This window comes from Canis lupus, chromosome 10 (assembly GCF_011100685.1).
Source record: "Canis lupus familiaris isolate Mischka breed German Shepherd chromosome 10, alternate assembly UU_Cfam_GSD_1.0, whole genome shotgun sequence".
In the NCBI taxonomy this organism is placed as follows: Eukaryota; Metazoa; Chordata; class Mammalia; order Carnivora; family Canidae; genus Canis; species Canis lupus.
The window spans coordinates 990,015-1,013,823 of record NC_049231.1 but is presented as its reverse complement, the minus strand read 5'-3'; the positions used below and the strand labels follow the sequence as shown (position 1 = coordinate 1,013,823).

Below are 23,809 nucleotides of genomic sequence, written 5' to 3'. Positions count from 1 at the left end.
GCCGGGGGCGGGGCCGGGCGGGGCCGGGCGGGGCGCGCGGGGGGCCCCGAGCTCCCTCCCCGGGCCGGAAGCCTTTCCCGGAGCGGCTGGACGGAGGGGATCCTGAGCCTCTCGGCAGGTACGGGCCCAGGGGGCCGCGCGGGGCCGGGGTGCGGGCGCGCGTCGCTCCCCGGGGAAGGCGGCAGGCCCTGGGGTGCGCCCGCTCGTCGTGAGCCTTCGTCTCTAAGTCGAAATAGCTGTCCCCTGCTGCGTGAGCGAGTCTCCCATCCAGCCCGGCCGCCGGCGCTGACACCCGGCTCCCCAGACGCTCCCGGCAGCCTCGGAATCCCTTAGCCAGCGCCTTGACCCTCCGGGCTGTGTTAGGTTTGATTCTCGCCAAAAAAAGAAAAAAGGATGTCTGAAGGTAGATACGATTTCACTTCCTTCACTGTTATCTTACGAAGTGTAAGGGGCAGCGCAGCCCGGTGGCTCAGCGGTTCAGCGGCGCCTTGGGCCCAGGGCGTGACCCCGGGTCCGGGCCGAGCCCGCGTCGGCTCCCTGCATGGAGCCTGCTTCTCCCCTGCCTGCGTCTCGGCCTCTCTGGGTGTCTCTCATGAACCAATAAAATCTTAAAAAAAAAAAAAAAGCGTAAGGGACAGAAAGGTGAAACAATTTGCCTAAGGTCACACACAAAATGCAGTCCTTTTCCAAAAAGCTCATTGAGCAAAAAATGTATGCCCAAGAGAGTGAGGGATAGCTGGGGGAAAAGCGTTACAGCCTTTAGGCCTCGTGTTTGCGGTCTGTTTTGGGAAGACCATGCTTTTTTGTTTTGTTTTCTCATATTTAAACCTTACGGTTAACTTGCCACCTTGCTCTTTTCATAACAGTCGAGATTCCTTCCTTAAGAAGTGGAGACTCTCCATTTGTTTTTTTAAAGCAGTACAGGTGCATAGATTTCAAAGCCAAGCACTAGTAAAAGCATTAAAATGAAAAATAGGAGTCCCTGACCAATCCTTTCCTCCCCGTTTCTACTTCAAAGAGGTAGAAAAGCATCTCACGATTATTCATACTGACGGAACACAATCTCTCCCACCCCAGACATTTTTCTTTCATTGGTGATAAGATCATGTCACCTTTTTTGGACCACGGATGTATGTAAATACTCTTTTCTGTTAGGTTTAATCTTCAACAAGAATAGGTTTTGATTTCCTAAGCAGGCAGTTGGCAGGGGGCGGGGAAAGAGAGGAAGAAAGATTCTTAGCCCAGCCTACTTGGTAGCAGGCAAATACCAGGTTTGTTTGTTTTTTCAAATACCAGTTTTGAGTGAAGTTTCATGGTGAAAAAACAAACAAAAGCCTCTGCTTGAAAAAAAAAAAAAAAAAAAGCCTCTGCTTTCTTTGCCCAACCCTGCCTCTGTGGGTGGGGGGGAATTTCTGGGTCTCTCACAAAGTTGATAATATACATGAAGAGTCAGAGGTTGATAGAGGTCTTAAAAGTATCACAGTCTTAGAGATTGAGTGACCTCCTTGTAGAGTATTTAAATATTTGTGTTTTTTTTTAAGTATTTAAATATTTGGAAAAAAAATAAATATTTGGAAGGAAGTCTCTCCTTCCTACATGGAGAGCAGATTGTTAAGGTTTCAGCCCTTGATAAAGCTTTGGGACCATCAGGGATCATGCTGAAATAAATATTTATAACCCATTTATGATCTTGAAATGTTCCAGCATAAGTAAACACGAATACAAATTTAAAATAAATTCACTGGGGGAGATAGATGAAATTAAGATGGTGGAAATATTAATGTTTAGTAAAGTTGAATGATGGGTAAATGGATGATTCTTGTACTATTCACTCTACTTCGGTGTGTGTTTGAAAATCGTCATTAAGGGACACCTGGGTGGCTCCGCAGTTGGGTGTCTGCCTTGGGCTCAGGGCGTGATCCTGGAGACCCGAGATTGAGTCCCACGTCGGGCTCCCTGCGGGGAGCCTGCTTCTCCCTCTGCCTGTGTCTCTGCCTCTCTCTCTCTGTGTCTCTCATGAATAAATAAATAAATAAAGGCTTAAAAAAAAGAACTGATCATTAAAACAAAAAGGCCCACATATTGCAGCTCCTAAATAGTACTGTCTGAAAGAATATGAACTAAACTGATAATATTGGTTACCTGTGGAGAGAAGAGGAAGAGACCAACATTAGGAGTGAGATCAATGTAGCTCCAGTTTTCTTTTTTTTCGTACCTTTATAATTAATTTTTTTTATTATAGTGATAAGCAATCATGAGACTGTGGATGATTTAGTCCAGCAAAATTTCCAGTTGGGAACGTGCATCCTTCAGACTCAGACCCCAAATGGCGCAGTGGGAGATGCTACAGAATCTCGACAACCCATTTCAGGATCAGCTGCATCAGCTCTACTCAGATAGCCTCCTGCCAGTGGACATTCGACAGCACTTGGCTGTCTGGATTGAAGATCAGAACTGGTGAGTTCCTCAGGAAGTGGGGTGTGGAAAGTAGTTTCTTCTGAGCCCCCAGGATCCTGGAGACACCAAAGTTGTCTAGAAGGGGTTAGGAGGCCACAAAAGACAGTAGGAACGCTGCAGGGATACTAATCCTTGTCATTCCTGGTCCCTAGGCAGGAGGCTGCCCTGGGCAATGATGATTCCAAGGTGAACATGCTGTTCTTCCATTTCTTGGACCAACTGAAGTATGAGTGTGGCCGCTGCGGCCAGGACCCTGAGTGCTTTTTATTACAGCACAACTTGCGAAAATTCTATCGGGACATTCAGGTACTTGGAGGAGCCAGGAATGGCCAAAAAGCTGAATATAAAGGAAACTGAATGTAGAGGAGTATGGTTTAGGGTATGAAACAGGACCTGGAGATGTAAAGGGATGGGCGCAGATCTGGGGAAAAGAGGGACAAGTCCAGGGCAGATCTGGACTTGGAGGGTCACTGTCAGAGAGAAGGGCAGAGTCTAGGTGACCATGTTGGGAAAAGGCTAGGTTTTAGGGTACCATTGGTGAAGAGGGGAGGGGCTAGAGACCCTGAAGGAGGGGGAAGTACTGGGGCCACTGGTAGGCAAGGTCTGGAGTGCTAGATCATTGAAGATGCTTCGATCAGTTCTTTCTCTTCCTACTATAGGCCCTTCCCCAGGGCCCTACCCAGTTGGCTGAGATGATCTTCAATCTCCTTCTGGAAGAAAAAAGAATTCTGACCCAGGCTCAGAGGGCTCAGTTGGTAAGAACAATTTGTAGTGATATTGAAAGCTCCTAGAGTAGAGAGTGACTGTGGAAGGGACTCGGGATATTTGTCTCAGAACAAGAACAAGATCCCCCACCTGCACCCCAATGTTTATAGCAGCAATGTCCACAATAGCCAAACTGTGGAAGGAGCCTCGGTGTCCATCGACAGGTGAATGGATAAAGAAGCTGTGGTCTATGTATACAATGGAATATTCCTCAGCCATTAGAAAGGACAAATACCCACCATTTGCTTCGATGTGGAGGGACCTGGAGGGTATTATGCTGAGTGAAATAAGTCAATCGGAGAAGGACAAACATTATATGGCCTCATTCATTTGGGGAATATAATATAATTATATTAATTAATTAATATATATTAATTATATTATAATTAATATAATAATCAGTGAAAGGGAATAAAGCGAAAGGAGAGAAAATGAGTGAAAATATCAGTGAGGATGACAAAACATGAGAGACTCCTAACTCTGGGAAATGAACAAGGGGTAGTGGAAGGGGAAGTGGGTGGGGGGTTGGGGTGACTGGGTGATGGGCACTGAGGGGGGCACTTGGTGGGATGAGCACTGGGTGTTATGCTATATGTTGACAAATTGAACTCCAAAAAAAAAAAAAAAAAAAAATAAGAACAAGATCCCCAGCCCCCCATCCTGTGATATAACTTCAGGCAGAGGTTTCAGGGATGTAAGGTCAGAATTGAAATGTGCTCAGAATCTCTTATTTCAGGAGCAAGGAGATCCAGCCCTCAAAACACCTGTAGAAAGCCAGCAGGATGAGATTGAATCCCGGATCCTGGAATTAAAGGCTATGATGGAGGTTAGTAGATGTGGCAGGAGTCAGGGTGGGTAGGGCTCAGCCTGCCTCCTCCCACAGAAACAGCCCCATCTGGGTCTTATCCCCTCTACAGAGGCTGGTGAAATCCATCTCCCAACTGAAAGACCAGCAGGATGTCTTCTGCTTCCGATATAAGATCCAGGCCCAAGGTAGGAAGCACACCGAAGTGTGGGAGAAAGACAGGTGCATGCTGGGAGGCAGGGGTGGAAGAGAGGAGAAGGGAAAAGCTCCAGTAAGCGATAATCTCCTCTGGCTACTACAGCCGCTGGCCGTGGCTATAGCCCTGCTGCCATGCAAAGCTAAAAGTGCCAGCGTATGTTATGGAGGTTGGGCTGGAGGTGTGGCTGAGGGACGGCTGGTGTACGTTGGGGGAGGTGCGTGGAAAGCTGCCTTAGCAGATTAAGTGGGCTTTTGGTTCAATTCACAACTTGCCTGAGGGCCCAGAGGTGCCTCTGCTTTGCTTGGTTCCTCTTCTTCTCCCTTCAAAATTCCCTCCACCCGTCTGACTGAGGTCCTGATCAGGATGTAGAGGGGAAGGAGCCCTAGGTCTGAGAATTTGTCTCACTCCTGCTCCCGCCATCCAGTGAAGAAATTCTCCTTAGACCCCCATCAGATGAGACAGCACCAGCTTCTGCAGGAAACTCTCAATGAACTGGACAGAAGGAGAAAGGTGGGAGGCAGACAGAGGGAGTGGGCAACGGGGAACTGGGGAAAATGAGGGATGTGGGAGCCCTGCCCTCTTAGCCTTGGCTTCTTTGTCTCTTCCTCCCTGGTTGGGTGGTGAAAGGTGATGGTGAGAAGTGCTCATCACTCACTTTATGTCTTTCTTAGGAGGTACTGGATGCCACCAAAGCATTGCTAGGCCGATTAACTACCCTTATTGAGCTACTGCTGCCCAAGTTGGAGGAATGGAAAGCCCAGCAACAGAAAGCCTGCATTGGAGCCCCTCAGGAAGGAGGATTGGAACAGCTGGAGAAGTGGTAAGAGGCAGCTCCTACCCAGCCCTTGTCCCAGCCACCGCGCTGTGCTTTGTAAATTGTAAATTGTGAATTGTAATGAATTTTCTTATTCATGTAATGAATTGCTTATCTAGGCAAGAGCCATCATTGTCCTTACTCTCTGCTCCCCGAAATGATCCCAGCTCACTTGTCTGACCACAGTGACCCTCTCTTTATTCTTACCATTCAGATAATCCAGAGCCTAGTCTTTGCTTTGGTAAAAGGAATGGATTAATCTCCAAGCTGGTTTCTCCTTCCTTTTTAACTACCCAAGAAATATATTTTTTACTTTATTTTTTAGGATTTACTTATTTATTTTAGAGAGAGAGAGAACGTGAGGTGTGGGGAGAGGGAGGGAGGAAGAGGGAGAGAGAGAATTCTTAAGCAGACTCCTCAATCCCAGAACCCTGAGATCATGACCTGGGCTGAAATCAAGAGCTAGCCACCGCTTAACCAGCTGAGCCACCCAGGCACCCCTCTACCTTTTTTTTTTTTTTTTAATTGTAATCACTATAATGTAAAAAAAAAAAAAAAGACAATTACCTCTTATCTTACTGTCCATGTGTAGCTACTATAATATACAAAAATTAAGAACTATTTTGAGAACTGTGGTTTTTGTTTTTTAACTTAGCTGTATATTGTGGTACTTACCCATGTTATTTATTTTTTTAAATGAGACAGGCTGATGTTTCTTTTTTAATTTATTTTTATTTATTAAGTACTCTACACCCAGCTGGGGGCTCGAGCTTACCACCCCAAGAATTGAGTTGCATGCTGTACCAAATGAGCTAGCCAGGCACCCCTACCCATGTTTTTAGTTTTGTTTCTTTAAGTAGACTCCTTGCCAGCATAGAACCCAACAGGAGGCCTGAACTTACAACCCTGAGATCAATACCTGAGCTGAGAGCAAGGGTCAGACGCTTAACTGACTGAGCTACCTAGGCACCTCATGCCCATGTTATTACTATTATTTTTTTTTTTAAGATTTTATTTATTTGAGAGAGAGACAGCACGAACAGTAGGGAGGGACAGAGGGAGAAAGAGAAGCAGACTCCCCACTGAGCAGAGAGCCAGATGCTGGACTCGATCCTAGGACCCCAGGACCATGACCCAAGCCAAAGGCATACACTTAACTGACTGAGCCACCCAGGCACCCACCCATGTTATTTTTGATGATTGCCTTATAGTTCCCTATATAGAGGTAACATAATTTAATTAATGAACTCCTATTTTGGACATTTGAGTTGTCTTTTAATTTAAATAATTATTACCGGGGATCCCTGGGTGGCGCAGCGGTTTGGCGCCTGCCTTCGGCCCAGGGCGCGATCCTGGAGACCCAGGATCGAATCCCACGTCGGGCTCCTGGTGCATGGAGCCTGCTTCTCCCTCTGCCTGTGTCTCTGCGCCTCTCTCTCTCTCTCTGTGACTATCATAAATAAATAAAAATTTTAAAAAAATAAAAATAAAATAAATAATTATTACCTGTTTTGTTAAATTCCACGTATGAGTGAAATCTTACGGTATTTGTCTTTCTCTGACTTATTTCACTTAGCATAATTCTTTCTTAGCTCTATTCACATCATTGCAAATGGCAAGACTTTATTCTTTTTTTTTTTTTTTTTACCTTTTTTTAGAGATTTTATTTATTTATTCATGAGAGACAGACAGAGAGAGAGAGAGGCAGAGACACAGGCAGAGGGAGAAGCAGGCTCCATGCAGGGAGCCCGATGCAGGACTCGATCTCTGGACTCCAGGATCATGCCCTAAGCTGAAGGCAGACGCTTAACCACTGAGCCACCCAGGTGTCCCAAGACTTTATTTTTTATTATGAATAATATTCCATTGTATATATTCAACAAATATTTTGGTTTTTTCCCCCCAAGTTGTTGTTTTTGTGGAAATGGGTCAGTATTAGGTTCTTTGTAAGAAATGTAGAACACTGATTTGTGAGGGCAAACTCCATTTGTGGGAAGAAAACACAGAGTGGAGGTAGCCCTAAAGGTGAGGAACAGGTTTGATTTTTGACAGAATTTTCGAATCCACAGCATGCTGATCAACCTAGTGCTGTGCTGTAGTCTCACATTTCCTTTCTTGCTGTCGAAGATCTCTCCTTCCTGGTATCTGGGTTTATGCAGCTTCTTTTGGAAGTAAGCATCAGTGAAATGTTTGGGAATTTTCACACTGCTGATACCAATTTTGGTGGAGGTGGCAATAACAAATTTCTGGTGTGTTCTATGTAGAGGAATTCGATTGAGGGCCCGAGGTCCAGTCACAGGTAGCAACCCCCACTGCTCAAATGCTTCAGGAAAACCACCTTCTTGCCTCTGTGGAGCCCAGTGAGGATGATCAGAATGGTGCCAGGAGGGGACCTTGGTGGCTCAGTGGGTTAAGCATCTGCCTTCAGTTCAGATCATCATCTCTGGGCCCCGGGATCAAACCCTCCATGGGGTTCCCTGCTCAATGGAGAGTCTGTGTCTCCTTCTTCCTCACTCTCTCTGCCCCTCCCCCAGCTCATGTTCTCTCTTTTTTTTTTCTCTCTCTCTCAAATAAATAAATAAAATCTTTTTAAAAATAATGGTGCCAGGAGTGATGCTAGCTTTCAGAATTCTCCATGCTGACTGAATGGGGTTTTTTTTGCTCTGGCTCAAGAGCTTTTGAGGCACAGCGACAGGATAATACCTAGGCATTTTGTGAAGTTTAATCATTCAGGTACCGCCATTCTTGTTACCACCAACTGGTTTTGTGACCGTAGCAAGAACCTTCTCCTTTTTCTTTTCAACTCTGGATTTAGCTACTGAATGCTTCCTGTTGTACATGGCTTTTCTGGAATACATAGCCAATGGGAAATATGTGCCAGTTTCCTCTGACTAGGACACTTTTGGCTGCAATGGGGCGTCCCCTTCTTTGGCATTTTAACCTTGAGGTCACCATTTTTAATCTTGCCACAAGCATCAGCCTTCTTGGCTCCAGGTTTCTTCTCCTTAGTATCGGCTTCTTATCTTTTCACCCACCATCTTGCAAGATGGGAAAGGATTCTTTTTTTAAGTTTATTTAACTTACTTAAACCATCTCTGCACCCAATGGGGGGCTCAAACTCACAACCCTGAGATCAAGAGTTATGTGCTCTTCCCACTAAGCCAGCTGAGCACCCGGATTTCTTGCTATTTTATACTGTTGGAGTAAAAATCCTCATAACTACATCTTTATTTACATCCCTAATTATTTCTGTAATATAAATTCCTAGAAGTGGTATTCCTGGGTTAAAGTATATAGCTTTCCTTTTTGGTGGTGTTATGTTGATCCTTTGTTTTGTTTTTAAATATTTTATTTATTTATTTTTTAATATTTTATTTATTTAAGAGACAGTATGGGTAAGGGGGAGGGGCAGAGGGAGAGGGCAAGAAGCAGACTCCCCACTGAGTGTGGAGCCCAATGTGGGCCTTGATCCCAGGACCCTGAGATCATGACCAGAGCCTAAGTCAGTCGGTTAAGCATCCAACTCTTTGTTCAGGCAGATCATAGTCTTGGGGTTGTGGGATTGAGCCCCATGTGGAGCTCCCCCTCAACACAGAGTCTGCTTGAGATTCTTTCCCCCTCCCTCTCCCTCCCCTTCTGCTCCTCTGTGCTTCCACTCTCCCTCACTCTCTTTCTCTCTCAAATAAATAAAATAGATAACATATTTTAAAAAGGTGCAGGGGTGGGGGACACCTGGGTGGCTCAGTGGTTGAGCATCTGCCTTTAGCTCAGGGTGTGATCCCAGAGTTCTGGGATCGAGTCCCACGTCAGGCCTCCTGCATCGAGCCTGCTTCTCCCTCTGCCTATGTTTCTGTCTCTCTCTCTCTGTGTCTCTCATGAATAAATAAATAAAATCTCTTAAAAAGGGGGAAGGGGTGGGCTCCTGGGTGGCTCAGTGATTGAGCGTCTGCCTTAGGCTCAGGGCATGATCCCAAGGTCCTGGGATCTAATCCCACATCGGGCTCCCTACATGGAGCCTGCTTCTCTCTCTGCCTATGTCTGTGCCTCTCCCTCTGTCTCTTATGAATAAATAAAGAAATTCTTTTCTTTTTTTAAAGATTTTATTTATTTACTCATCGAGACAGAGAGAGAGAGGCAGAGACACAGGCAGAGGGAGAAGCAGGCTCCATGCAGAGACCCTGACGTGGGACTCTATCCAGGGTCTCCAGGATCACGCCCTGGGCTGCAGGCAGCGCTAAACCACTGCACCACTGGGGCTACCCTAAATAAAGAAATTCTTAAAAAGCGAGGGGGGGGTGGCGCTTGAATGACTCAGTCAGTTGTGTCTGCCTTCAGCTTGGGTCATGATCCCAGGGTCCTGGGATCAAGCCCTGCATCAGGCTCCCTGCCTAGTGGAGAGTCTGCTTCTCTCTGCCCCTCTCCCTGCTCATGTTTCTCTCTCTCTCTCTCTCAAATAAATAAAATCTCAAAAAAAGAAAAAGAAAGAGCTTTATTGATTTTTTTTATTATAAATATAATGTGTCTCAATTGGAAAAAAAAATTCAGACAACTTAAAAGAAAGTAAAAACTGCCTATCTGCATAACCTGATCATGCAGCGGTACTCAGTGTTAGGGCTTTTGAATACATTTTTTGCAAATTTTCCCTATGTATATACATAAATATACAATCCATCTATTTTAAAGGTTTTAAATTTGTTTAAGATTTATCTTTTTGACAAGGAGAAAGAGAAAGCAAGCACAAGCAGGGGGAACAGCAAAGGGAGAGGGAGAAGCAGCCTCCCCGCTAAGCAGGGAGCCCGATGCAGGGCTCAATCCCAGGAAATCATGACCCAAGCCAAAGGCTCAACTGGCTGAGCCACCCAGGCGCCCACCTACCAAAGGTTTTATATTTAAGTAATCTCTACATCTAACATGAGGTTTGAATTTACAACCCCAAGATCAAGAGTCACATGTTCCAGTGACTGAGCCAGTTGGGTGCCCCAAATATACATTTATTTATTTTTTATTTTTTAATTTTTTTTAAAGATTTATTTATTTATTTATGATAGACAGAGAGAGAGAGAGAGGCAGAGACACAGGAGGAGGGAGAAGCAGGCTCCATGCCGGGAGCCAGATGTGGGACTCTCTCCCGGGACTCCAGGATCACGCCCTGGGCCAAAGGCAGGCGCCAAACCGCTGAGCCACCCAGGGATCCCCCAAATATACATTTATTTTAAAAGAGGGCAGGGCAGCCCTGGTGGCTCAGCGGTTTAGCACCACCTTCAGTCCAAGGCATGATCCTGGATACCCAGGATCGAGTCCCATGTCTGGCTTCCTGCATGGAGCCTGCTTCTCCCTCTGTCTCTGCCTCTCTCTCTTTGTCTCTCATGAATAAATAAATAAAATCTTTGAAAAAAAAAATAAACGAGGGCAGGTCATATCATAAATGTACTATCTTGTGGTTTTTAGTTTTTATTTTATTTTTTTATCTTGTGGTTTTAAAAAATTTAATATTTTTAGATATTTTCCCATGTTAAAAATTTGAGCCTGGGGGCAGCCCCAGTGGCGCAGCGGTTTAGCGCCGCCTGCAGCCCAGGGCGTGATCCTGGAGACCCTGGATAGAGTCCCACGTCAGGGTCTCTGCATGGAGCCTGCTTCTCCCTCTGCCTGTGTCTCTGCCTCTCTCTCTCTCTGCATCTCTATGAATAAATAAATAAAATCTTAAAAAAAAAAAAAAAAGGGATCCCTGGGTGGTGCAGCGGTTTGGCGCCTGCCTTTGGCCCAGGGTGCGATCCTGGAGACCCGGGATCGAATCCCACATCGGGCTCCCAGTGCATGGAGCCTGCTTCTCCCTCTGCCTGTGTCTCTGCCTCTCTCTCTCTCTCTCTCTGTGACTATCATAAATAAATAAAAATTTTTTTAAAAATTTGAGCCTGGGTCACCTGACTGGCTCAGTTTGTGGAGCTTGCAACTCATTTTTATTCAAAGATTTTTTTAATTTATTCATGAGAGACATGGAGAAAGAGGCAGAGACATAGGCAGAAGGAAAAACAGGCTCCCCATGGGGAGCCCAATGTGGGACTCGATCCCAGGACCCTGGGATCACGACCTGAGCCAAAGGCAGATGCTCAACCACTGAACCACCCAAGTGCCTGAGCTTGCATGTGTATTATAGCATTATATGTTAATTCAATTGAAATAAAATTTTATTTGTTGATTTTTTTACATATTTTATTTATCTGTTCATGAGAGACAGAGAGAGAGAGAGGCAGAGACACAGGCAGAGGGAGAAGCAGGCTCCATGCAGGGAGCCATATGCGGGACTCGATCCCGGGACCTTAGGATCACACCCTGAGCCAAAGGCAGATGCCCAATTGCTGAGCCACCCAGGTGTCCCAGAAATAAAAAAATAAAATCAATTAAAAATTTTATGGCTGGCTCACTCAGTAGGGCATGTGAGTCCTGATCTGGGGGTCATGAGTTTGAGCCCCATGCTGGGTGTGGAGCCTACTTAAAAAAGTATGGACTGTGCAGCCAGAATGCCCGGATCACATACAGCTTACTCCATACTAGTTCTGTGACCTCAAGCAAGTCACTTAACCTTTCTCTAGAGTTTAATTATCTGTAAAATGAGGATAATAATAATAGCTGTCTCATAGGGTTGTTATAAGGATTAAATACAGTAAGCACTTAGAATAATAGTACATATGAAGGGTCATATGATTTTTTTTAAAGATTTTATTTATTTATTCATGAGACACACACAGAAAGAGGCAGAGACCCAGGCAGAGGGAGAAGCAGGCTCCATGCAGGGAGCCCGACGTGGGACTTGATTCCAGGACCCCAGGATCACACCCTGGGCTGAAGGTGGTGCTAAACCACTGAGCCACACCAAGCTGCCCTGAAGGGTCATATGAAAAGTAGCTTCATTACAGAAATAAATCTTTCACCATTTTTTTTTTAAGATTTGATTTTATTTATTCATGAGAGACACAGAGAGGCAGAGACATAGGCAGATGAAGAAGCAGGCTCCATGCAAGGAGCCCGATGCAGGACTCGACCTTGGACTCTGGGATCACGCCCTGGGCTAAAGGCTGATGCTTAACCACTGAGCTACCCAGGCGTCCCTTTTACCAGTTTTATATGTGGAAGTGCCTTTGATTTTTATTTCTTGGATTATGAATCATGTTGCATAATCTTTCCTAAGCTTCCTGGGTTCTTTTTTTATCCCAATCACTTTCTGCCTCTCCACATAGTAAAAGGGAAGCTTCTGGAGCCTGTCTGGGGAAGACCAGGAAACTCATCAGTTTGCTCTCTGTCTCTGGAATCCTATCACCTAGGTTCACAGCTGGAGCCAAGCTGTTGTTCCACCTGCGCCAGCTGTTGGAGGAGCTGAAGGGATTAAGTCACCTGGTTAGCTATCAGGATGACCCTCTGACCGCAGGGGTCAACCTGCGGAAGGCCCAGGTCCTGGAGTTGCTACAGCGCCTGCTCCACAGGTCTAGAGGCCGGGGAGGGACCTCCAGGGAGGGCAGAAGGAAAGAGCAAGAGGAGCTATTCCTGCAGAGACTGAACTCTGTATTCTCTCGGCCACCTCTCTCCCCAGAGCCTTCGTGGTAGAAACCCAGCCCTGCATGCCCCAAACTCCCCACCGACCCCTCATCCTCAAGACTGGGAGCAAGTTCACTATCCGAACAAGGTTGGCATTTCAGGACTCATTCCTGCTTCCTTTTTCCAGCCCTCATACTACTGTTTGCTTTCTGGCTTTAGATCTTTCCACTCTTGTCTTCTCCCTTTTCTCTTTAATCCACCTACCTCGTCTCTTTCTTTTTCTTTTTCCCATCTACCTCTTCTAATCTCTTACCTTATCTTTTCCCAACATTTGATCTCTCCAGGAGATTGAAGGTGACCACTTTCCCCTCTTCCACTTAGGCTCCTGGTGAGACTCCAGGAAGGCAACGAGTCACTGACTGCAGAAGTTTCCATTGACAAGTAAGTTGGGGCACGTGGGGCCACAGGGTGGCAGGGACATGGGCTGCTGGGGCAGAGGAGACCCACTCTTCACCCGAGGGCCCTGGGGCTGTGTTCCTACCCCGCCTCCTCGCTCTTGTTGAGCACTATGTGACATGCGGCTTGTCCAGTCCTCATTTGTCCCAGGAACCCTGTGAGTTAGGTATTAGCAGTGCACAGTTCAGATGGAGAGACAAGCCCAGAGAGATTGTGTCTCTTGTGCAAGGCCATAAGACTCGTGAGCACAGATTTGGGTTTGAATCCAGGTCTGTCTGATTCTAAAGACTAAACTCCTAACTTCTGCACTGTTTTGGTTCTCAGTGAATTTTTTTTTTTTTTTTTTTTTTTCAGGAATCCTCAATCACAAGGGTAGGTGTCTGATAAGGATGCTGCCGACTTGGGTGCACTGCACAACCTGCATAATAACCACATTGGGGCTCAGACAAGAAGGAGGTTGACTTGGTTGGGGGTTGGACAAAGGGAGGAGGGGAGGTCTGGAATGAAGTAGGATTTTTGTTGTTTTCCTGCTGAGTATTTAGAATAACTCTTCTCCTCTTCTCCATATATCTTCTTCCTCCTGGAATAGCTTCCGGAAGTTCAACATTCTAACCTCAAACCAGAAAACCCTGACCCCCGAGAAGGGGCAGAGTCAGGGCTTAATTTGGGACTTCGGTTACCTGGTAAGAAGGGCTAGCAGCCTAAGGTTCTGGTCCGGTGCAACGGGCTGAGGGAAGTTCCCAGGCCTTGGGAAGTCTTGAGGCGAAATAGGGGTTCCAGGGACCCTGGAGTCCTCACTCTGGCATTTATTTTATTTCCTGTCAACTCACAGACTCTGGTAGAACAACGTTCAGGTGGCCCAGGAAAGGGCTGCAATAAGGTGAGGCCTGGCCAGAGCAGCGGGGGGATGGGAGGAGCTTGCCACAGGGCCCGCTGACCGCTGTGTCTTCGGCTGTCCTAGGGCATGCTGGGTGTGACGGAGGAACTGCACATTATCAGCATTACAGTCAAATACACCTACCAGGGTCTGAAGGAGGAGCTGAAGGTGAGTGGAAATGGAGGGCAGGGAGAGATGAAGCAGATCTGGCGGAAGGCATTCAGGAGGCGTTAAAGGAAGCCTCTCCAGTGGGAAGTTCTCCTTTGCCTCTGTCAAAGCTAGAAACATCCCATCCCTCTCTCTGACTCTTGTTTTCTCTTCAGACAGACACCCTCCCTGTGGTGATTATTTCCAATATGAACCAAGTTTCCATTGCCTGGGCCTCGGTTCTTTGGTTCAATCTGCTTAGCTCAAACCCCCAGGTAGGAGATGGTGCTAATGGTGCTGGGTGGCAAGGAAGGGTGTGGACGCTTGGCCTGAGGGTGCTCCTTCTGAGCCATCCTGCCCTCTTCCCACTCTTGCAGAATCAGCAGTTCTTCTCCAGCCCTCCCATGGCACCCTGGAGCTTGCTGGGCCCTGCTCTCAGCTGGCAGTTCTCCTCCTATGTTGGCCGAGGCCTTGACCCAGACCAGCTGAGCATGCTGAGGAACAAGCTCTTTGGTACAAACCTCCTTTTCTCCCAGCCTTTCCCCAGCCGTAGTCTCCCCAGCCCTCCACCCTTTCTATTCCAAGGACCCTGGCCTTGCCTGCATCGATTACCTGAACTGTCTGTCTGTCCACAGGTCAGAACTCTAGGACTGAGGGCGCATTGTTATCGTGGGCCGACTTCACTAAGGTAACTCCCTGCATCCTGTGTGACTACGTCTAGCCCCTGTGCAAACACTAGTCCTTGCCCTCCTTACTGCCATCTGCTCACTGGGGGCGACTAATCATGTCTCTTCCTGCCTTTTCATTCCTCCTGCAGCGAGAGAGCCCTCCTGGCAAGCTACCATTCTGGACGTGGTTAGACAAAATTCTGGAGCTGGTACATGACCACTTGAAGGATCTCTGGAATGATGGGTAAGGCCTTGGTCAGTCTCCCTCGCCCCACCCCTAGCTTTCTGCCTTTCTGGGCTCGAGTGGACTCTGTGCGCCCTCATGTGGCAGAAAGGGAGAGAGCAAGCAAATGCTGGTGCAAGGTCACGCGCCTGACGTTTTCGCTCATGATAATAGTCCTAGCATCTGTTGTGCTCCAGAACCTGCTGGATGCTCCTTATGAACTCTCTCGTGTAATCCTTACAACCGTGTGGAGTCAAAGAGAAGTTAAAGAATTCACTCAAAAAAAAAAAAAAAAGAATTCACTCAATGAAAAAAAAAAAAAAAGAATTCACTCAATGGGCCTGCTTGGGACTCAAACCCAGGCCTCATCTGACTGCAGGCCTGTGCTCTTCCCATCACACTACCTGCTCATTTGCCTTTCCAAGGTGCTTTTTCATCTGTGACCACACTGAATCCTCAAACCTCTTCCAGCCCTAGAAGGTGGATACCGTCAGTAAGAGGAAGTGACTTGGCCAAGAGCAAGGGCCAAACCCTGGCGCTGTCTCCCTGTACAAGGAGAGCAGGACAGCAGGACAGCAGGGAGGCATGAGGGCCTCACAGCAGCTTTCTGTTTCAGACGCATCATGGGCTTTGTGAGCCGGAGCAAGGAACGCAGGCTGCTGAAGAAGACCATCTCTGGCACCTTTCTCCTGCGCTTCAGTGAAACATCAGAAGGGGGCATCACCTGCTCCTGGGTGGAACATCAGGATGATGGTCAGCTGCTTCGCCCCGATGTTCCCACAGCCTGTCCTTTATGTCCCTCTGCCAGCCCTTGGCTTCCCTGGTTCTGTCTTGAATCCCTCAGCAGGTTGGGGCTTAGATGGCCAGGGTGGGGGACTCCTAGACCCGACTGTTTCAGGCCTGCCTCTTCCCACATCCATTCTGCAGATAAGGTGCTCATCAACTCTCTGCAACCCTTCACCAAGGAAGTGCTTCAGTCTCTCCCACTGACCAAAATCATTCGCCACTACCAGCTGCTTACCGAAGAGAACATACCTGAGAACCCACTGTGCTTCCTCTACCCCCGAATCCCCCGGGATGAGGCTTTTGGGTGCTACTACCAGGAGAAAGGTAAGGATCGTTGATGTATGTCACTGAAGATTGCAGGGACTCAGGCATCTACAGATCCAGCTCCTTTCTTCCAGACATGGAAAAATTGGTAGCCAGAGAAACGAAAGGATTTGTCCCTGGGACATGGCTAGTTAGTAGGGAAATACAATTATCAAGACCGTTTACACGAGGGGTCCTTGGGCCAGGTGTCCAGTCCACTGACCTCCCTGTCCTCCTGCATATGTCCCCCACAGTTAATCTCGAAGAACGGAGGAAATACCTGAAACATAGGCTCATTGTGGTCTCTAACAGGTGAGAGATGCATTTCTTGCCCATCCTCCCTGGCCTTTGCTGGCTGATGTGGCGACCCAAACCCGCTCAGTTTGCCTCTCTGGCCTTCTTTCCTACGGGCCCATAGTCTCCAACCTCTAGGTTTTTTCCCTCGTTCTGCTAGCCTCTTTGTTCCCTAGTGCTCTGCTGCTATCCTTAGGTTGTTTCCACAGGGCTTCCCTGCTAATCAGAGTCATAATCACTGACGTTAATGGGCATCTACTTGAAGCATAGTACTAGATTTTTTTTTTTTTTTAGAAACAGATTTCTTTTTATTTTATTGAATTCTTCTGAGAACCCATCCAATTAGGTGATAACAGCCATATTTAAGAAAGTTTATTATGTGGCAGGTACTGGACTAAATATTTTGCATTTAGTTTCTTATTTATTGAATCTCCATAATAGTCCTGTGAGGCAGACATGGGTATTTCAGCCGAAGAGCCTGAGGTTTAGTGTGGTGAAATGGCATGCCTAAGGTACATGGCTAGTAAATGATCCAGGTCTGTCAGATTCCAAAGTCCTGCTTTTAACCATCCTACTCTCTGAAGCGTTATTAGGTGGTGATGGTTCCATTTTATCGATGATAAATCTGAGGCACAGAAAGCTGAAGATCACCTATCTAATAAATGATAGGATTCAAACTCTGGCAAGCCTAACTCCAAAGCCTGTGCTCTTAAACCCTCTGCTGTATTGCCCTGTTGCCACCTTTAAAAAAAAATTTTTTTTTTTAATTTATTTAAAAAGAGAGAGAGAGAGAGAGAGAGAGAATGCACGAGTAGGGCCGGGGTAGGAATAGAGGGACAAGCAGAGAGAATCTCAAGCGGACTCTGCTCTGAGCATGGAGCCCGACGCAGGGCTCAATCTCACCACCCTGAGATCATGACCTGAGCAGAAATCAAGAGTCAGATGCTTAACCAACGGAGTCACCCAGGTGCCCTTGCTCTCTTGCCTTCTCAGCCGAGAGAGATAGTCTCCGCTTGCTCCGCCATTCTCCAGTTCACCTAAACAACTAAGCCCTGCCCTTTTGTGTGTATTACCGCATCCAGACAGGTGGATGAGCTGCAACAACCGCTGGAGCTTAAGCCGGAGCCAGAAGCAGAGTCCTTGGAGCTGGAGACAGGACTAGACCCATTGCTACAGCAAGAGCCATGCCTGGAGTTAGAGCCACTGCTAGCGGCTGGGCTGGATCTGGGGCCACCACTGGAGCCCATGCTGGAGCCTACGCTAGACATGGTACCCCAGGGAGTGTCAGAACCAGACTTGGGACCAGAGCTGAGGCTGGAGCCTCTCCCAGACCCTGCATCACAGGCAGTGCCAGAGCCAGATCTGCCCCATGATCTGAGACACTTGAACACTGAGGAAATGGAAAGTAAGTGGTGAGATGGGCCTGGGGAAGTGGGGACACCTTCCCTTTACCAACTGCCCTCCCTTTCCCATTATAGAAAAGGCTAAACTCTAAGCTCCTCATTGGAGGGAGGCTCATTTCTTTGTGATCCCTTTTATTATGAAATGTAAACGCCTTCTCCTTCCCTGACCTAAGTGCCCCCTCACACCTTGTCCAGGCCTCTACTGCCATCCTCCTTCATTTTCCCTGCGGGATTGGGAACTTCTTACCAAAGATCAGGGACTGATTTCTTTTTCTGGACTGTCTAGTTTTCAGAAACAGTATGAAGATTGAGGAAATCATGCCAAATGGTGACCCACTGTTGGCTGGCCAGAACATCATGGATGAGGCTTACGTCTTCCACTCCAGCCATTTCTACACGGATGGACCTTTGATTCCTTCTGACTACTAGGAACTGCATTTCCTGTTCTTCCTGTATCTTTTGTCCCTGCTACCCCCTACATCATGATGTTGCTCTCTAAGAATGGAAAACCCATTCTAAGCTGGTTAAGTTAACTCTGGGTTTTGGAGTGGAAAGTAAAACCATACTACGGGTACGAAAGAGGCACCAATGAATCAGAATAGATGTTAGCGATGGCTCTAACTACTATTTTAGGCCTGTTTGGGGAGGTACAGGAGTTCTGAGGGTAGGCCAGGACAGTTAGGAGGTACTTAGAAGGCTCAGGCACTTGGAGTGGCTTCTTTCCAGTGTGGGAGGAACGTCAACATTCGAATAGTTGGTCAGGCTAATGTGGTGGTGCCCACAGCATTGGCCATTGGTAGGGAACAGAGACATGTGATGGGATTCCATTTCTCTCTTCTGGTTCCCTAATGTCTAGAATAATCTTTTCCTTCCTTCTTCTTCTCACTCCTGATTCAAGTCCTAAATTCCTTTGTTTCCTGCAGAAATTGAGAGCTTTCTGCTTCAGCCTATCATGTGAAGCTCCCCTCAAAAGAAGGGAATAGGAGATAAACCTCCTCTGCTTAACAGTCTCCTCCCCTGCCTCCCAAGCTGGCCACACCCATTCCTTCCCCTAAAATGATCCTGCCAATCTAATATGCCTGTGAAGCTTTGCACAATAATTCTCTCTGTCTAGTCTCCACTTCCTCACTGCTTAGGAGACCAACTGTTACTCTTGGAGGTCAAGGATGGTGGAGTTGCTGGGCATTTAGGAATCGCTTTTTATAGTATAGGTAGAATTTGAAATTTTTACAGAGCAAGATCTTGCTCTGCGTCTTAGATATTTCTCTGTTAAGATATCATTCATTCTTTTGTGCAATATATTGTTTTTCTGAAAGAGTTTCTGTTCCTTGGGTGTGGACCTGGGCAAAAACCAGGTTCCTGGAACTTAGAACCTTGAATGTTTTTCATGGGGCTCCAGACAATCTCACACATTAGTCATTCCCAGGGAACCCCAGGACAACTGCCTTTGTTCTAAAATATGTTTCTAGTATGACTTGAGACGTAACAGAAGTGAGGCCCTGCACATGGGGCTGTTTTCTGGCTGGTATGTTAGAGGAATAGTCCTGTTCAGAAAGAGGCCCTTCTGAGCAGATGTGGCTAATAAACTTCGTGCTGACCTAGAAGTGTTTCCTCTCTGAACTTCTTTACTTCTCTGCTCACAAAGACTAATGTCCTTGGAGACACTAGCAGGCCATGTAAGATCAAGGTCAGCAAATCAGGACCCATATTCCACTCACCCCAGTAGGCACTCCCTTGTAATTTTTTTCTTACCCCCCTGTTTATTTATTTATTTATTTATTTTATTTATTTATTTTTACCCCCCTGTTTAGAACAACCTTTCCTGTCCCTTAGATTCTTCCAGAAGTCTGTGATCCATATATAAGTTGGGGGGATGGGTACGGTTCTAGAATTGGCAGTTTTGAACTAGCCCATTGTCACTTGGCCGTTTAGTGACAAAGCCAAGATACAAGCCTGGTTCTGTTTGACTTCAAAGCCTGTGCTTTTTTAATGTTGTGACTATGGAGAAAAGGAAGGGAAATGATCACAGTAGCCTCCCCATTCTCTTTGCTTCAAAGATAGTTTACCTCCCCTTGGGTAGTCAGGCCCTCCGATGGGGCTCACAGATGTCCTTAAGGGAGAATCCCATTAATTTGGGGGATTTACCACCATCTTCCTAGAATACCCTTTCTGCTCAAAACAGCTCTGACTTTTGATCCTGCAGTTATCGGGACTCCTGTCTTTGGCCAAATACACTCTTGGCCAAGAAAGTAAGGAGGCACAGGGTCAGGTGGCAAAAGGAGTCACATTTAGGGGCCCAGCTTCCTCATGTTCTTAACCCTTTGTAATCCGATTCAGCTTGCTTAGCTATGCCAGGATCTAGACCTAAAAGATCCTTGATACTCTATGTATATACCAGTAGGTCAGGAAAATATATCCCTGTCCACTGGAGCCCTGCAGAGTAGAAGGATGCATACAGTAGTCCTTTGGCCCTCTTTTTCCTTTTCCCAACCAAGCCTAGAAATCAGACTCAGATATCCACATAAATATGTCTTTATTGAAAAAAGTACATAATTCAATATAAATATAATAAATAATCCTCCCCAAGCTGCTGCCATGAGGATAAATAATCTTAAGTTTTCCCTTCCTATTGAATAAATATTCAACTTTGTCCTAGGTCAGTATGCAACATATGCAAGTCTCATTAGAATTAATGGACTGATAACTTATTGGCTTACAGGTGCCCGGGCTGATTCATTAGCACTGCTAAGCCATGGAGATCTGGGTACCATCCTTAAGCCATTGGCTTTACGGGCTCAGGGTTGCTGCTCCGTGGGCAAAGACCCGGGCAGCTACAGCCACAAAGGCCTGGAGGCTGCGAAGGATCTTGAGGCGGAGGAGGAGGCGCTGCCATGGCTGGCTGGGACTGGGGCTTGGAGTTTGCTCAGTCTCCCAGTGGTGACCCTCTGGCTGAAAGGATACAGTACACAATCAGAACTCTAGATCCTTCACCGTCCAGTCCCTCGTCCAGTCATGTCTGATACCTGCAAGCCCCCATTCTCCAGGCCCCTAGTTCATACCTGCAAGAGTTGCCTAAGGCCCAGGAGGTTGGCGTGAAGCTGGCCCACAGGGCCATCAGGGAGTAGAGAAGGCTCCCCTGTGAAAATGTCTGAGCCCAGCAGTTTCTCATAAAAAACCAGGCCCTGGTGGATCCTTTGTAAGCAGAACTGGTGGGAGGAAAGAAAGCAGTGAAAGAAAACATCCCTTCTTCCTACTCCATTCACCAAAGACCCACCCAGTGCTTTGTTCTTAGACACCACTATGGTCTGGATGTTTGTGTGTCCACAAAATTCAGATGTTGAATTCTAATCCCCTAGCATAATGGTATTAGGAGGAAAGGCCTTCACAAAGTGATGATGTCATGAGGGTGGAGGCCTCTTGAACTCAATGAGTACTCTTCTAAAAGAGACCCATGGAACTCCCAAGGCCCTCTGCTGTATGAAGATCCCAGAAGTCTGGGCAGCCCCGGTGGCCCAGTGGTTTAGTGTCGCCTTCAGCCCAGGGTGTGATCTTGGAGACCAGGGATTGAGTCCCATGTTGGGCTCCCTGCATGGAGCCTGCTTCTCCCTCTGCCTGTGTCTCTGCCTCTTTCTCTCTCTGTGTCTGTCATAAATAAATAAATAAAATCTTAAAAAAAAAAAAAAAAAAAAGAAACAAACAAACAGATCCCAGAAGCCTGCAGTCTTGAAGGCCCTTACCTGACCATGCTAGCACCCTGATCTCCGACTTCCAGCCCCCAGAACAGTGAGAACTAAATTTTGGATGTTTATAAGCCACCCAGTCTGTGATATTGGTTACAGTAGGCTGAACGGACAAGGACAGATCGAACTTTTACTAATTCACCACAATACCCAATGATGTACCAGTCCCCTCGTCCTTGTGGTCTACCCTCATCTTACTACCTGACTGTTGTCTTTGAGTCCTTGGGGATCACAGCCATCCCCGCACTGGATGCGGGGGACATCACTTGTAGTCTCACCATCTCCCTCTTCTCTTGGTAGGTCCTGGAATGCAGGAGGGAATGGGAAGATTAAAGAGATAAGAGAAATGTTTTCAAACTCCACTAGGCCCATGACTCTCCCCAGAACCTCACTCCCCTGTCCTCTCTTACTCTCTGATGACCTCCAACCCTCTAGCTTCCTCCAAAGCTAGAGTCTCCCACTGCATCCTTGAAGAGCTTGGATAGGCTCCTGTTTGGTGCCTGAGCCTGCCACTTACCACATGTCCCATGGGAGGATGTGCACTCCACACCAGCGTGCAGAGCTTCTGTGAGAGCTGCTGGCCCTGAATCCAGGCAGGGCTACTGCCCTCAGGCACAGCCCGGGGCTCAGCAGTCCAGGGCAGCAGCAGCAGCAGCAGCAGCAGCATCACAGCCCTGCTTCCCAGCATCTCGCTGCCTGCTTCTCAAATCTGGCTGGCTCTGGGCCTTGCACTGGTCCTTGTGGAATCTCTGCCCACTTCCCTGTGCTGAGCCTGATGCTGTCCGTTCTGTGAGTCTCTGGTTTGGTTCCTTCTGTTCTGTTTCTGAACTGCTTCCTGCTGTTTTTCTCCCCTTGTCTCTGAGTCTCTTTTTAAGGTCCCTGCATTGTAAGACCCGCCCTTTATACTAGCAGGTGACTCACAGCAGGTGGGATTCCCCTCCCTGCATCATCCCCCTCCGTGGGGAGCCCAGGTATGCAGCCTTAGTTCCAAGGGAAATGAGACGTGTGGTTGCTGTGGCTGGAGGCCTGGGATGGGGCATATGTGTAATGCTCTCCATGAATCGAAGTGGCTGTAGAGGGGGTGGGGGTAGGAGGAACGAATATTTAAATGAATCTAGTCTCAAGTTCCTTCCTGTTTAACTTTTCCCTCATCTTTTTGCCTCTCAAAGCTATATACTTCCCCCTAGCACCTAATTTCCTTACCTCCTGCCTGAGAAAAATCAAAAACAGAAGCATTCATTTATTTCCCAATAGGATAGCGAGCTGTTTGGAATGAAGTTTGGTTTCCACCTGGTGCCCTCTAAGAACCAGGGGGCTTCTTTTTCTCCCTTGAGAACAATTATTTTCCCTGGAAGAGAATGGACTCGATGGTACTTTGTGAACTGGGAAGCCATATAATGCCATAAAACATATTCTGCCCCCACTTCAGGCCTCATTGTGGAGACTAGGAGGGCTTGGGGGCTCTTGGAGGGAGAGAATTGTTGCTGAGAACCTTCTGACTCCTCAGCCTTAGTGGCCCAATGTTTCATAGGATCTGTGGGGTTCAGGCAGTAGTTCTTTTGGGATGCCAGGGTAAGCAAGGGCTAGATATTCTAACACCTAACCCCTGTCCCATAGCTAGGAAGTCCAGGAGGTCTAAGGAGTTGAGATGCGCTATGTCAGTGACCCTGGCCAGTCCTTCAGGCTGTTGCATCCATGGGTAAAATCCGCTGACACTGATTTCATCACCCTCCCTGATGCAACATCCAGTGAAACAGCTGAGAATGTGAAGTTGGGCGTGGGAGTGGGGGGTGGTCCAAATCTGGGACTGCCCCAACCCCGGTGGAGGGTCCCAGAACAACTTGGACGTCAGAATGAGGACATGGCTGACCACACAGATGGTCCTTAAGGCCTCCCCTAGAGGTTGACCCTTCTCTGAGTAACTTACCCTTGATAGAGGTCTCCCTTCCCTTAGAACTATTCAAAACTGCCCAATGAAACCTTTGATTCAAATATTATGACTCTGTGGTAACTTTCCTTTGGATAAAACATTTCCAGCATCAGGAGAGAGAATCTCAGTGTGAGTGGGAAATGGTTTGCCTCTGTCTACCTATGTAGACAAAAATGGAATAAGGAAACGGGGATTGTAGGGGGAGGAGAGGAGCTCACCTTACTGTGTTTAGTATCTCCTGTGGCCCCATTCTGGGAGGCCCAAGGGACAGGAGATGAAAGGTAAAAGGAGGAGGAGGAAGTAGACTCCTGGGGGATGGGATGACAGAGACAAGGGTGAGTTGTAGGCACGGGGCTCTGCTGTTTTGTTTCACTTCCTGGTGCTTCAGAGATTTGGGTAGGAAGCAAGGTTG

At 47.2% G+C, this 23,809-nt stretch overlaps 2 protein-coding genes across 5 annotated transcripts; one reads left to right on the top strand and one right to left on the bottom strand.

Moving 5' to 3' along the window:
* Positions 1-19,331, top strand: STAT2 (signal transducer and activator of transcription 2). 4 transcript variants are annotated; one of them, XM_038549685.1, is made up of 24 exons: positions 1-118; positions 2,243-2,457; positions 2,610-2,763; positions 3,117-3,212; positions 3,959-4,048; positions 4,140-4,215; positions 4,669-4,736; positions 4,898-5,046; positions 12,360-12,518; positions 12,626-12,718; positions 12,952-13,011; positions 13,381-13,398; positions 13,616-13,709; positions 13,859-13,906; positions 13,988-14,071; positions 14,227-14,325; positions 14,428-14,563; positions 14,686-14,738; positions 14,868-14,962; positions 15,558-15,694; positions 15,869-16,051; positions 16,285-16,342; positions 17,407-17,729; positions 18,014-19,331. In XM_038549685.1, the coding sequence occupies exons 2-24, from the start codon at positions 2,327-2,329 to the stop codon at positions 18,154-18,156; spliced, it is 2,547 nt and encodes an 848-aa protein (XP_038405613.1). In that variant the 5' UTR covers positions 1-118; positions 2,243-2,326; the 3' UTR covers positions 18,157-19,331. The 4 variants fall into 4 exon arrangements, with proteins under 4 accessions (XP_038405613.1, XP_038405611.1, XP_038405614.1 ...); XM_038549683.1 differs by having other exon boundaries at positions 4,651-4,736; XM_038549684.1 differs by lacking the exon at positions 1-118 and adding an exon at positions 188-403 and having other exon boundaries at positions 4,651-4,736; positions 18,014-18,156.
* Positions 19,332-20,243: 912 nt separating this feature from the next.
* Positions 20,244-23,604, bottom strand: IL23A (interleukin 23 subunit alpha). The gene is made up of 4 exons (XM_038549687.1): positions 21,985-23,604; positions 21,669-21,770; positions 20,787-20,933; positions 20,244-20,676 (listed from the first exon to the last, which is right to left on the bottom strand). Exons 1-4 carry the CDS (start codon positions 22,153-22,155, stop codon positions 20,515-20,517), a joined length of 582 nt encoding a protein of 193 aa, XP_038405615.1. The 5' UTR covers positions 22,156-23,604; the 3' UTR covers positions 20,244-20,514.
* Between the last annotated feature and the right edge of the window lie 205 nt (positions 23,605-23,809).